A 13,154-nucleotide genomic window follows, 5' to 3' on the forward strand; every position below is an offset into this window, starting at 1 on the left:
CTATTATCGCCGGATGAGCCTCATTGTCCATTCAGAGTAATGCTCGACATCTCCACTCGTACTTACCCTATACCGCCTAGTACACGATGGAGTCCACTCCATGTTATGTTCGACACCTCCTTCCGTCATTTGCGTAGGCGGTAACTATATTGCCTAACAGGATAGCAAAAACCAAGTGTTATTATACTGCCCAGATAACATTTTAGAGAAGTAAGCATACGTACAAGTATTGAAGAATGCCCTTTCTTATAGTGCTTTTAATAGCAAAATGAGACGCAGACATTTTGAAGAATCATACTCGCAGAATGTATCGGAATAATGTGTGACAGTGTTATTAAAAACATTCATTAACTGTTTCGTTACTATATTTACCCATTTAAAACGTGTCCATGAAGACAAAATTGGTTCATTCATCTTAATATTATAAATGCTATGTGTGTCTTTATTAAGAGGAGATAGCGTGTGCATGCCCAATGTAAGTGTTACAAATTATGAATGCTATTGAAGCACTTACACAATTCAATTGAATTTGCATACGCTGATGATCTTGTTTAGATATAGTTAAGGTCTTATGCTAATTCGTGTTTTGTCTAAGTAAACGCGAAGGCGTTGAAATGACGATTTCAAAACAGACTGACCGTTAACTAACTTTGATACAGTAAGAGCTGGAATGAACATGATAAATAACATATAAAAATAACGTGTGTATTTGCATCCAAGTCAATACAAGAACAATCAACTGTTTGGTGGCATAGCGGAACCACGTTTTGGCAACAACACAAATTACTATAATAACTGCAGGATCGTTTCTTCACGAGAAAAGAAAAAACGCTGACTAAGAACCTTACAGATGTGGTCGGTTTCGAGAGAGTCTACAGAATGTGCAACAGGTTTGGCATGACATCGCGAAACTTGATCGACAAATTCACGTTTGTTGGCGCGAGAGTTGAAAAGGCGGCCGTGGTCATCGCTGAATGATTCCCAGTTTTATATAAGAACATAGAATCTCAAGAAAGTGACCGATAAGAGCAGATCACATATATTCCAAAGATGATAGGGGCTCGCAAATACGGTAAAATAGCGTGAACTCTAAATATGGTAATTTTGAGATGATTTTTCTTACATCAGTTTTTTAATAGCTTTTAACATGAATATTGGTCCAAGAACGACTTTGATATTTACCAAGAAGCAATACTAGCTTAACCTATTTTCGAAAATTTCAAGACCATAATGTTAAGAGATGTATCTGTGAAATTGTATTGTATAGTGTATTTTTAATAGTGAAGCGCGTATAAAAGTGATAATATTATATAATATATGACTGAGTATAGATTAGTTAATCACATGACAGATGTACTCTTGTTAATGGCCGGCCTCCTCGAATTTAACACTAATATCCATTGAATAAAACTTATTGATACACTCATTCTTAAGGTTAGATTTCACAAAACGGATCGTATCATATTAATTTTACGATGCAATTCATTAGTAATTTAATATTTGCTTTCAAAAGAAAATAACTTGGCAAACTTTTCGAATAACGTGGCGTGTAACAATTCCCCTGTAAACATGTGCAGATTAAATAGAAATAATGATATCTCATTACTAAAAACTTAAAACAAATGCTTCTTCGTTTTTTTAAGGTTGTTATCTGGATATTTCATCATAAATAGCATCATTTAAACAAACCATGTTTAACTTTCTCGAGCTCGAAAACAGTATTAAATCGTTAACAAAAGAACACAACAAATAAACGTGTGCATTTTCATATTCTGGTTAGTATAATTTAATCGCTCTAACAAGAGCAAATTTTGAGTTACGCGAGGCATAAGTTACAATTCTATTTTTTGAAGAAAAAGGCATAACTCTCCTTATTTCGAACACATATGAACCAAAATATGATAATGCGTAACCCTTTAGCAGTAATGCGCGACACAAAAATCCGACGGACGGACAAACTCAAATGAGGGACGGCAAGACGGACGGTATGACGGACGGGCTATGGGCAATATGTACGCTTCCTCTGAGAGTGGAGGCCTAAAATGAGTCGCGTGTAGTCAATTTGAATGTGACGTGTACTAAATTTTAAATAAACACATAGTTGAACAGCATATTATTGAGTGTGTGCTCGGTCAAATCAAAGTATGTCGTTTTTATGTAAAATGAATTATTGTGTTAACAAACTAAAAGTAGTCTTGTGTTCTTAATTATACAAATTTGACGATAATTCCAATGTCGCGTACTTGCAAACAAAATAAATAAACCATCATATAAGTAATATGTTGTTAGAATTGTGCACTTGATATAACTGCATTTAGAAATATTGTGCCAACATAAGCTTCATAAACTAGTAACTTTAAGAGGCAATAGAAACTATATTAATATAAACATATCGTGTAGCGTTTACAGGTATGGTTCTCTATAATAATCTATAAAACCTAACCGTTCTTGTAGCACGGAACTCGACAAACAACAGAAAGAGAACCCCGGATGCATGGCTTTAATCTAAGCCAATTGTATGGGGATAATACACGCATTTCTATTAACAGATTGTGAACAGCACGTTCAAGTGTACACAAACCTCCTCAAATCATACCCCTTTAAATCAAACAGCATGAGCATGCAGTGTGATGCAAACAAACGTTGCATAATATCAACTTTCTGAAAAATATTGGATATGATACAAAAAAACACCTAATTACTTTTTTTTATAAATACTATTTATAGCATTATGTTATCATGATGCCCTGTTGAAAGCATGTCTGAGGGGAAAATGATACAATTGAATACATAAATGAAGACCATTTCATAGACCTTGCATTCTATTAGAATTTTAAATAAAATTATATTTGTGTAAATACAAAACAACTGGGACCTGTATCACATTATATTTAATTATAAGTGGATTGAATGGATACATTAAAAGTCTACGCTCTTACATAAAGCCCCAATTGTTTGCTTCTTATTGTCAAATATTCGCGAACAGTACACGCAACGACTTTCACACTTCATTTCGTAAGGGTCAATTAATACCCTGGTCCTTTAATCTGATTTTCGATGAAACCAATACCGGCTCACTATACTTAACACCAAAGCTCAAGACTTACAAGATGATAAATACTAGCTATATTATTACGCAACAATTCATGTCTCTCTATATCATGCCACCAGTAAAAAGGACCACAATGGAAATAAAAGATCGCTCTCTTTTAGTGCTACCCTTTGTACTGTGTAGCTTGACATGGTTAATTCTCATGTTTGTATTTTTAAGTGTTATCTTATGAATACAACATGTTTGTTTATTGTGTTTGCACCATGATACCGATATAAATCTATCTATCTATCTGTCGCGGTGAACGTTAAGTATTACTAACGATTTGAAACAGACGAACGCTGAATTTATATGAGGACGAAATAGTTGTAATGATAAAGATGGTATAGTCGTATCAAATCAACAACCCTTCTTTGAGGGTTATAGATATTATTGAATTAACAATTGTTCTTGCTGAATCATTAATATATTGGTCAAGTTCAATAGATTTGCAATATAGCACTGTTTAACTATAAGACTACGTGACAGCTTCAATTTATTGACTCGCTTAAGATTCGCTCGACTTAATAGTGTAAGCGGGATCTCGTAATGCTTACTCTAGAAAAGAAATTTGAACATACGTTTTGAACATACCACAAGCACATTTTGATAGGAATGCTGTACAACACATTATTTAGCCTCAAACTACCACTCCAAATAAGTTATGAAAAGAAAACCTAGAACGTTGTGTATAACATCTAATGATTAGATCAAACATGAAGTACACTACTATATAAATGGAAAACAACATGTCAACATACCTTTATGTCTTCATAATACCTCGACTTACACGTTTACCATAATTACTGAGCTGATGACGAATGAGACGTATTGAAGGACTTTGATCCTACATCACATGAACGTTATCACTCCGATGTTTACATATAGCGTCTTCATAGTTGTGTTACGATCCTATAGATTGTACACGAACGTTCAGTACAACAGTCTAATCATGTCCATGTTTGATAATATACATCTCTGCGTAAAACTTGCCAGTGTAATGTGCGTATACATTCAAGACTAAAACTGGAACATCCGATATTTTATCTGTCGATTTTGAATGACACATCTTGCCAAGTGCACGAATCTTCGAGTTATATTAATTTAATTATGTTATTGTTACTGTATATATTTATTTATTTATTAATTTTTGATACATGTATAGGTATGAACAATGCACCATATTTAACACACATTTATCCGTGTATAGTTAGTTATAGTAGGTTTGTGATCACCGCATTGGCACTGTCCATATTAGCCATTACGAGTATATGGACGGTTTGTATTGGTCTCAAGCCGCACACCACGTATTTCACCACGCGTATCATACATGTTCACTGTTTTTGGCGTACATAGCAATTCCTGATCTATGGCAAAAATGTACATCCAAAGTCATTTGGAGATTTCTAAGTACTTAAAATGCTTACTTAAACTCAAAAGAAATATGGTTATTTCAGTGCGTAAGAAATTTATATCGTAACATAATAAAACAACATTCGATCTCCTATACAGTTTTACAGTTAATTAGATCCATGGCTGCTTCCTGTACAATTTGGAATGCATGAAGACTTCGAATATGCATACAATATCGTAAAATGTCCAATCGTAGCGTGTATAGCATGTTATAGGTGTGCGTGCACGTGCATGGTTTTTTCAACATCGAGAGTAGTGGCAAAGAGTAGGTGTGGATGGTTCTTAATCACGCGCTATACCGTTTGCCTGATCGGAGCTAATTTGCGTTTACCGACTTTCCGATTACAGCTGACATTTCAGAGGAAAATGTATGTGTGCAACATTAATGGAAGGAAGACCTGATATATCATACAGTCTAAACGTTGCAGTCGTGTCGCTATTTTAGGCAAAGTTCCGCCTCCGTGATGACGTCGCTTACGTTAATACTTGTTTTACATTTAAGTATGCGGGACAATACTAAGATAGTTTCAAAATGCCGTATTTACTCAAAGTAATGTAATGCGTTGTTCAGTTCGGGGTGAATTAAATATCTCAAATAAATGAGAGCTGCTATAATCTTTTTCTAGCATATTTTTGTTCGCATATCTAAATAATCTTTCAATGATTACAATCCGTTTTGTACTGTTAGTACCATAAATACGTGTTTCACTGAGAACGGACATCGAAGATGAAGAACGGTTAACAATGAAACACTGCTCATATGTGAATACAAATGGTAAAGCAAACACACACACACGCCTTTGCATTTGTATTTTCAAGTGTTTTCAAATTAAATGTGTTTTTTTACGGAGCTTCGTATGGTAATTTTTATGCATAAATGTTGCATTTCGGTTTTTATTCAATGGTTGTTAAAATATGGATTCCGAAAAAAGGCCTCCTTTTACACATTAGTATCATGTTCCATTAGGCTGCAACGTCCTCGTCAGATGAACCTGAGCACAAACACGTGGAGATTCAAAATCGGAGGCATTAGGACAACGGCATGTTCACATGATGCTTATTTAGCATTTGTAATGTGCAGTTATTGCGCTGTTATTGTGCTGTCACGTGATACTTCACCAGCATTGGTATGCGATCGGGCAGGCTGTTCTGTCCGTTGCATCGCTTTTTGGTTTGTGTATATCATCGGCTGGACGCTCCATTTATGATGTCTCCAAGTCAAGCACTCGCACTGTCGAGCACATGACTCAGTTAGCTCTGTGCCCAACACAGGACACAGTGTGCCTGCAGCAACAAATATTGTGCCGGGCGCAGAAATCACTCTGCCATTAACAGGTACTCACAGGTAACGCAAATAATAATGCAATTCTATGCAAGAGTGACTAACACAATAAAATATCAACTTACAATTTTAGAATTACACAATATAGATGAGCGTTTTCTTCCATTTTCCGTCGGATACATTTTGGTAAAAATTCTTTTAAAGTAATAATAACGCTGTAGAGCCAGCAAACTTAGCTAACCGTTACCTGTCAACGGCATCGGGCACAGTAAAGATGCCAAAACGTCCAAAACAAATTGTGTTAACATCTAAATAGAAAACAAATCGGTTGATTACAGCAGTTTTAAGTGGTAACGTTCACCAAAAAATGCTAAAAGGTAGCACCTTTATAATTGATAAACGTAGATACTATTATAAATAACTGACGGAGAAGTTATGTTTTTACAAACAGTTGTTTGCCTTGCCCACAGGAATTAAATACAAGCAATTTTAAACCACGGAATTAAAGTATTCTAGTCTGTCTATCGATTGGTCATTAAGTATGCAAATGGTTAGCAATAATTATTATTTTCCCAAGCAAGAATGAACAACAATTTAGGAGGAAAAATTAGCTCTTCTTGAAGGCGTTGAGCTTTAAATTTATATGTACATAAGTACAACTCAAAGTTCTTCCTGATAAAACCAAATTCCATGTAAAAAAATAAAATAAATTAAATCTCAAGTTTGTCTTTAAAAATCAAATTCAATCAACCTTAAATATCGCAACAAACGAAATACCTGTTACCATCGACATCAATTTGCTTTTTGTTTTTGGATCAATGCTCATAACCAAAAGTTTATAAAAATATAATCAAAAAGAAATACGTGTTGAATACACGATTCAATGTTTGTTACGGAGATTCCGGAATTGGTCGTTTGTTGATAAGACACGAGATTTATCTTGCCGAGGATTCCGCGGTTAGTCGATATATAAATTAGCATATTTTCCAATTCTGAATACTCGGCGTTTTCCATTGAACAAAGCTGTACACATTTTCGTTAACGGTTGACGTGTTTAAAACTTGGATAAATAACATGTTCCTGCGAGCTCAACATTTCAAGTTTAATTTTCGCATTAGGGATATATTTATGATCTGTTTGTGGTTATTTATGACAGAACACAGTAAGTGTTGCTAATGTTACATTTACAGGGTCCGCTGCGGAGTTAACATAAAAAATACCGTTACTAGTTGCAACTTCAAGCACGGAGGTTCAATAGCTCCGATTTGGACTCACAACTTTGCCTCATTACGAAAAACTCTCTCATGATAAGGACACCGCACGTGGTAATATAGGCTGCGGATAATATATGGCTATCATTAAAACGTATCCCATTACATGTACGTATTTGCACGACACAATATACCGATTTATTATATACCTGTTTAATGCTTTTAACAAAATACAGGTTGTATCAATCGTTGAAATAAAAAATCCCGTATTACGCTACTCGCTGTTTCCAATTCCGTATTACCATACTAGCCGAACTACTTCGACCCATTTAATGACGTCACATTACACGCACCGAAAATAGAAGTATTTTATATTACGAAATATATTACGTAGTATATCGTGTGACGTCATTTCTGTGACAAAACACAATAGTTTTATCTAAACTCTGTAAGGACATGTCGGACGTGGTGTTTTTTAACAGTAAACTATGTGTTAAAAACGTATTTTGGAGTGTGTGTTTATCATGCATAAATGTATATTTCGATAGGAATACAATAAAATAGTGTGGTTTAAACTAAGTTTCGATAAAGACATGGAAGATAGAAGTGGAAGTGAATATTGTTTAAACATTTTTGTTATAAACATCGGATTAAAGTTGTCAACTTAATTGTTATAAAAATTGAATAAACGATGGCAATAAGGTAAGCGTGTCGGAAACCTGTGTTTTCCCGGTTCGAATGTTTACACGTTAATTTACATAAACTGTATTCATACGCGTCTGGCGTACCGTTTTTGTCATTGTTTTGTCAGTTTTGTAAAAGTAAAAATACATTTGTTAACTGTTATCGTTAGTTGTTGTATATAATAAAAGGAATATTACGCTAGTCAATTGTTCCAAGAGTTTGTATCACTCTCGTGGCTTTTGCTATTTCGCATCACACTCGAGGCTCCGCCTCTCGTGTGATACGTCATCACACAAGCCACTCGAGTGATACAAACTCTTGGAACAATTGACTAGCGTAATATTCCGTATATATCTTCGTTTTTACTTTCAAGCAACTGACTTGATGCGTGCATTTAATTTCGCGAACATGTATTTTTTTGTAATTGTCTTCGATGTGAACACTTTAAGTTTAGGATCTGTTGTAAACATTGGAATAGATTAAGTCTATAGAGCGACCTTTATGATATGTTGTAAACATGGGAAAAGATTAAGTCTAGAGAGCGACCTTTATGATATGTTGTAAACATGGGAATAGATTAAGTCTAGAGAGCGACCCATTTCGAGAGAAATGGCCAGAAGCTTATACAGCACAGTTTATTACGGACCAACGATCACAATAAAATACAAACGCAGACCGTTAATTTGCATGAATGATCGAACTCACATTTTGCATTTAGAAAGCGCCTTACATAACATGAAGGTAGCTGTTTGTGCGTCCATTAAACACGTATTAGTCCATCGTTAGGTCACAACTCTTAGTTTTGACTTGTGGTCACTGCTAAATGTACATCATCATTGTACATTAAAAAGAGTTATGAACAGCTGCGTTGGATGGATCGGTATGTGTATTTTACAAACTTAGACTGCGAAGTAGTAGTTTGTGTATCCAGCGGTTATACGAAAGTCCTGGAATACTCGTGTGTTTGACGTTTGGCAACGAAAAATTTGGTCCTGTACCTTGTAAGGTTATAAAAACGTTTAACGTTCATACCATGGCTAAATTGGAGGATTATTCTCGCGCGCATGATCCACTTATAACGCACAATTCTATATCAGCATGGTAGTTAGTTGTGTACTGTGCAGGCTGGTATCAGTCCATCTGTTATGAAAACTCTTTTGTTGGACTTTCGGTCACTGACACATGGGCTCTGTATATTCAAAAAATAATAAAAATGCTAAATTAGATATGCAGTCGAATGCTCGTGATGAGTTGAGAAAGTATTTGAATATATCATCATTATAGCTGTATGTGTAACGTACGGGCATGTAGTAATCCACCTAATTTTAAGTCTCATCATTTGCACAGCGCACACTATGAGATTGAGCTTGTAACTTTGATAAGAAATCCAGTTTATATAAAGTTATATTACAGATACATTTGACATTATTTTGCGTATAAAATACAGGTTGTTTTGATGGTCACCTAGCGGTAGGCAAGTTAGCGCATATTCAGCATTCTCTTTAGAAGGTATCTGTAATTATCTAGGCAGTTTAATGAGCTTTATATTCAATTGTAACTCTTTATATAAAGTGCGTATTTTTTTATTTAGAAGATTAGTGTGTATAAGTACTTTCCAATATTTATAACGTACACAATCGTTTTACAAATAGTTGCCGTTTATTTACAATATCACTTAATATGTAGTTTTTACAATATAAATATCTCATACTTAGATAAAAAGATAACAAATTAATGATTACAGTATTGGTATATAGGATGGAGATAAATGTCGTTAGCAGCAATGTAAATGGCACTCAAAACGTATACTCTATTTTAAAATCTTTCATTTAGCCAATCCATAAAGAAACCACATCATAAACGCGCCAAGAAAGAGTTTCTCGTTGTTACATAAAGATCTATGTAAGCTGAATACTGCAATAGGAACGGGACACCTGCATTACTACATGTATATGATTGCAGAGAGAAAAATCTTATGGCAGCTGGAAATTTGCAGCACGAACAGGACATATGAGGATCAACAATCACATAAATGCTAACTGAAGGTCGTCGGATTGTGCTGAGCTTGAATAAGCTAAGATAGGTCATTGTTTTGTACCCGGAACCGTTACGGTGGTACTCCACACGCCGACCTCAGCTGGAGATATTGAACCTAAAGTGGCTTAACATGGTCCAGAATGCAGAGACAAGCGCGGTGTCATGGGTGAGTCCAACAGTGTATTGAACCCAATATTAATTCGCCAGACAGCGATAGTGACAGAAATTCGTAAGAGACTATTAATGGAAGAAAAAAGGTGTTTTGGGTGAGCATTTAATTGTTGACCGAATGCTTGTAAGAACTATGTAAACTGACGAACGAGTGGACAATTATAGTGACCGCAAAGCGACTAATATGGATACATCCTTCTCTGCAAAGGAACTTACATAAATTGGCATACTCATAAATCAAAAGGCATACACACAATATAAATTAAAATATTCTTCATTTTGACAATAATAATCGTCAGTGAATTCAATGCACTTGTAATAACGTTAACGTTACTATACTGGCAATGTAATTGTAAAGATTCAAAATGTTATGCTCAAATATAATTATAGATATTGAAGTAAATGCATAATTGCATTTGACGTATGGTCTAGAAGTTGCGATATTGCAACTCGTAAAAGAAAATATTGTGTGATAGTGTTGGGTTCGTTTTAGCGTTCGAGTAATACAGTAATTGGACTATCATCTCCGGTTTGTGCTCTGCCGATTTAATAATTCAATGCTGTATTGTCGCTTATGAAAAAGGAACAACAATTATTTCATTTTCACATTATATGCTAAGTTAATAACTTAAGTTATACCGAAGCTTTACAAACACATAAAATGTGAATCCTGATCTGTATATGACGTGTTTTTCTACAGTGTTGAATTTTCCTTTTGCTTTGATTGGAATAGTGTTTAGGTATTTATAAACGCCTGTTAAATATGCATAATTTACAAGTTATCATTCTTGTTTTTAAGTGACTTTTTGAACTTTAAGTCAACACTTATTATTAATGAATAATCAATTTTGAAAACTGTTTTATGCAGAATTCTCTGACATTAAGATATTAAATCGATTCGATAGCAGAAATAAAAGAGAAGCATGCGCGGAGGAAGCATGTCAATATTTGTGAAGTAATAAAGTGAATTACAATTTGGAAATAATAATTATACAGGCAAGCATTACGCTAAATTATTTCAGTTGCAGTAATGTTTATAAATTGCTCAAACCATAGGCATAACATGATCATACTTTGATTAACTGTTGAATCTCATTTTATGCAATTTTAAATCGTATGGCTAAATCACGATACAATAATTGTTAATGCACATGTTTATATATTTACGGTATTTACAGAACCGATAAACTCATAATTTACACATGAATGTGAAGACTGCTTCAAATGTTTAATACTAAATTCAATACTCACATCACGATTAATTACGATAATAAGTCCAATGATCAGATACCAAACGGAACTTACACAGACCTTCCGTTAAGTGCATGGAAATCGCGTGCTTATACATTACAACTAAACAACAATTAAATCTTCTACGCTGCTGGTATATGGTATCAATTTTGCATTTAATATTGTATTTGTCTTATATCATTTAACACTCGACAAATAGTGTATAACGATCTTCAGGTGTATACATATATATATATATAGTGTTTTTTTCCAGAAAAGATGATTTTCCGTTTTAATTCAATATTTTTTTAAAATGATGTTTTTACTAATTAATATCATAGCCCCACGCTAACCACCTGTGATAGCAATTAGTATGCATGTTTATATCAGGTAACCTTTTAATGTCTTTTTTATTTTGTTTTCTTCACACCAAAGTTAATTATTATTAAACATATAAGGGACAAACTAGTTAATGGTTAAAACGGACCAACGTTAGAACGGTATCACGGGTGCTATTATTTATTTTCTCACATGCATTTAACATATACAATATGTAACCATAGTTTATCAGTCACAATTGTTTTCATCGAATCATACAAAAAGGTCTTCACAAATTATCAGTCATTATCAGCAAACGCTTATCTAGAAAGGCGAGTCACTTGACTGTACCTCTAGAAACGTTCTGGAAATGTAATTACAATTAAAACTCCAAATTGCTTATATCGCTTAAAACGTTGTCACTATGTTCACAAACACAATATGCGTACATGTTAAAATGTGTCATCGATACATTTTAAATACGTTCTTAGCGTAGCATCGTCTCAACGACATTGATATCATTAACTGAACTGCCCTCAGGAATCATACGCCGCCAGACCTCAAGTTGAATCTCACTCAAATGTTTCATGCATGTCTGCAGGAAAGTATCAATCAAAATAAAGATGATGTTCGCGTCAAAGAATTGAATCTGTCTGTTGTCTGACTCCAACCACCACATCTCAGTTTCAGTCATCATCTTGTTGTACCACAGAAGTGGTTCCGGATACCCAATAATTGCCTGTCTGAATTTCTTCAACCTTAGTAATATTCTCGGACCTTCCTCCATCATGTCCGTTATAGATCTCACCCACAGAAGCTGCTGATCATTGCACAGTTCAGATGTTGACACAAGATTTCGCTCAGGTATCATATAGTAATGCAATTGACTAGTGGATATAGCGGTTCTTAATTTATTCAGTCCCTCGTGGAGCCAATGAAACAAACTTCCTGAATGTAAAAAAGATGATTGGTTGTTATCCGCTAAACATAATACGATATTATTCATTGTATACGATGTGATTTCTTTTTTGTGTGGTTTTAGTATATCCGTAGCTATCATTTTAAGCAATATATATAATTTGATCTGAGTGTCATTAAGATTATTTACAAGTTCCGTCTCTCCAGTATTAAAGCATATCCACCACTCCACATGGTTGTGTTCGCTGAATTTAAAACCGATCGGAGTAACAAAAGCTCCCATCTTAACCACTTTCTTCACAGTATCTGATGGTGGCCAGTGATGGTGGCCAGTGACGAGTTTGATTGGCCCATTAGCTTAGCCAATTAAAAAAATCAGTGGTCCTTATAGCATTAGCCAAATTTCAACGCTCTTTGTGGTATCGTAATATAGATTTAATGAGATGCAAACTGCTCGTTTTAATTTGTTGTGTCACAATAGATTCCATATTATTTACCCCAACGACACACTATTCATACAACACTCGAACACAACTTGGTACATGAGTTTAATATATTGTTCCACATAACAAAAAAGATCATTTAGTATTTAATTAAATCTATGTTACAAGACCACATTCAGTGTCAAACATGTATACATTGTACATGAATGAATCAGGGTCGTACAGGTATAAATCAGGTTCGTACACATTAAAATCAGCTTCGTATATTTATAAATCAGGGTCGTACATTTATGAATACGGTTCATACATGTATGAAGCAGGGTTATACATGTCTTAACCAGGGTTATACATGTATT

General features: G+C 34.5%; 1 protein-coding gene across 2 annotated transcripts in view; it reads right to left on the reverse strand.

Moving 5' to 3' along the window:
• Positions 1-4,022, reverse strand: part of LOC127866977 (uncharacterized) — a 344,898-nt gene extending 340,876 nt beyond the window's left edge. The window contains exons 1-2 of one of the 2 annotated variants that reach the window (XM_052407871.1): positions 3,853-4,012; positions 67-153 (exon numbers count right to left, since the gene is read on the reverse strand). In XM_052407871.1, coding sequence (XP_052263831.1) covers positions 67-129 — 63 coding nt within the window. In that variant the 5' untranslated portion in view covers positions 130-153; positions 3,853-4,012. Of the gene's footprint in view, positions 1-66; positions 154-3,852 lie in introns of both variants that reach the window. The other variant, XM_052407869.1, reaches the window with a different exon arrangement.
• Between the last annotated feature and the right edge of the window lie 9,132 nt (positions 4,023-13,154).

The sequence above is a fragment of the Dreissena polymorpha genome, chromosome 2 (assembly GCF_020536995.1).
Source record: "Dreissena polymorpha isolate Duluth1 chromosome 2, UMN_Dpol_1.0, whole genome shotgun sequence".
NCBI classification, from domain to species: Eukaryota; Metazoa; Mollusca; class Bivalvia; order Myida; family Dreissenidae; genus Dreissena; species Dreissena polymorpha.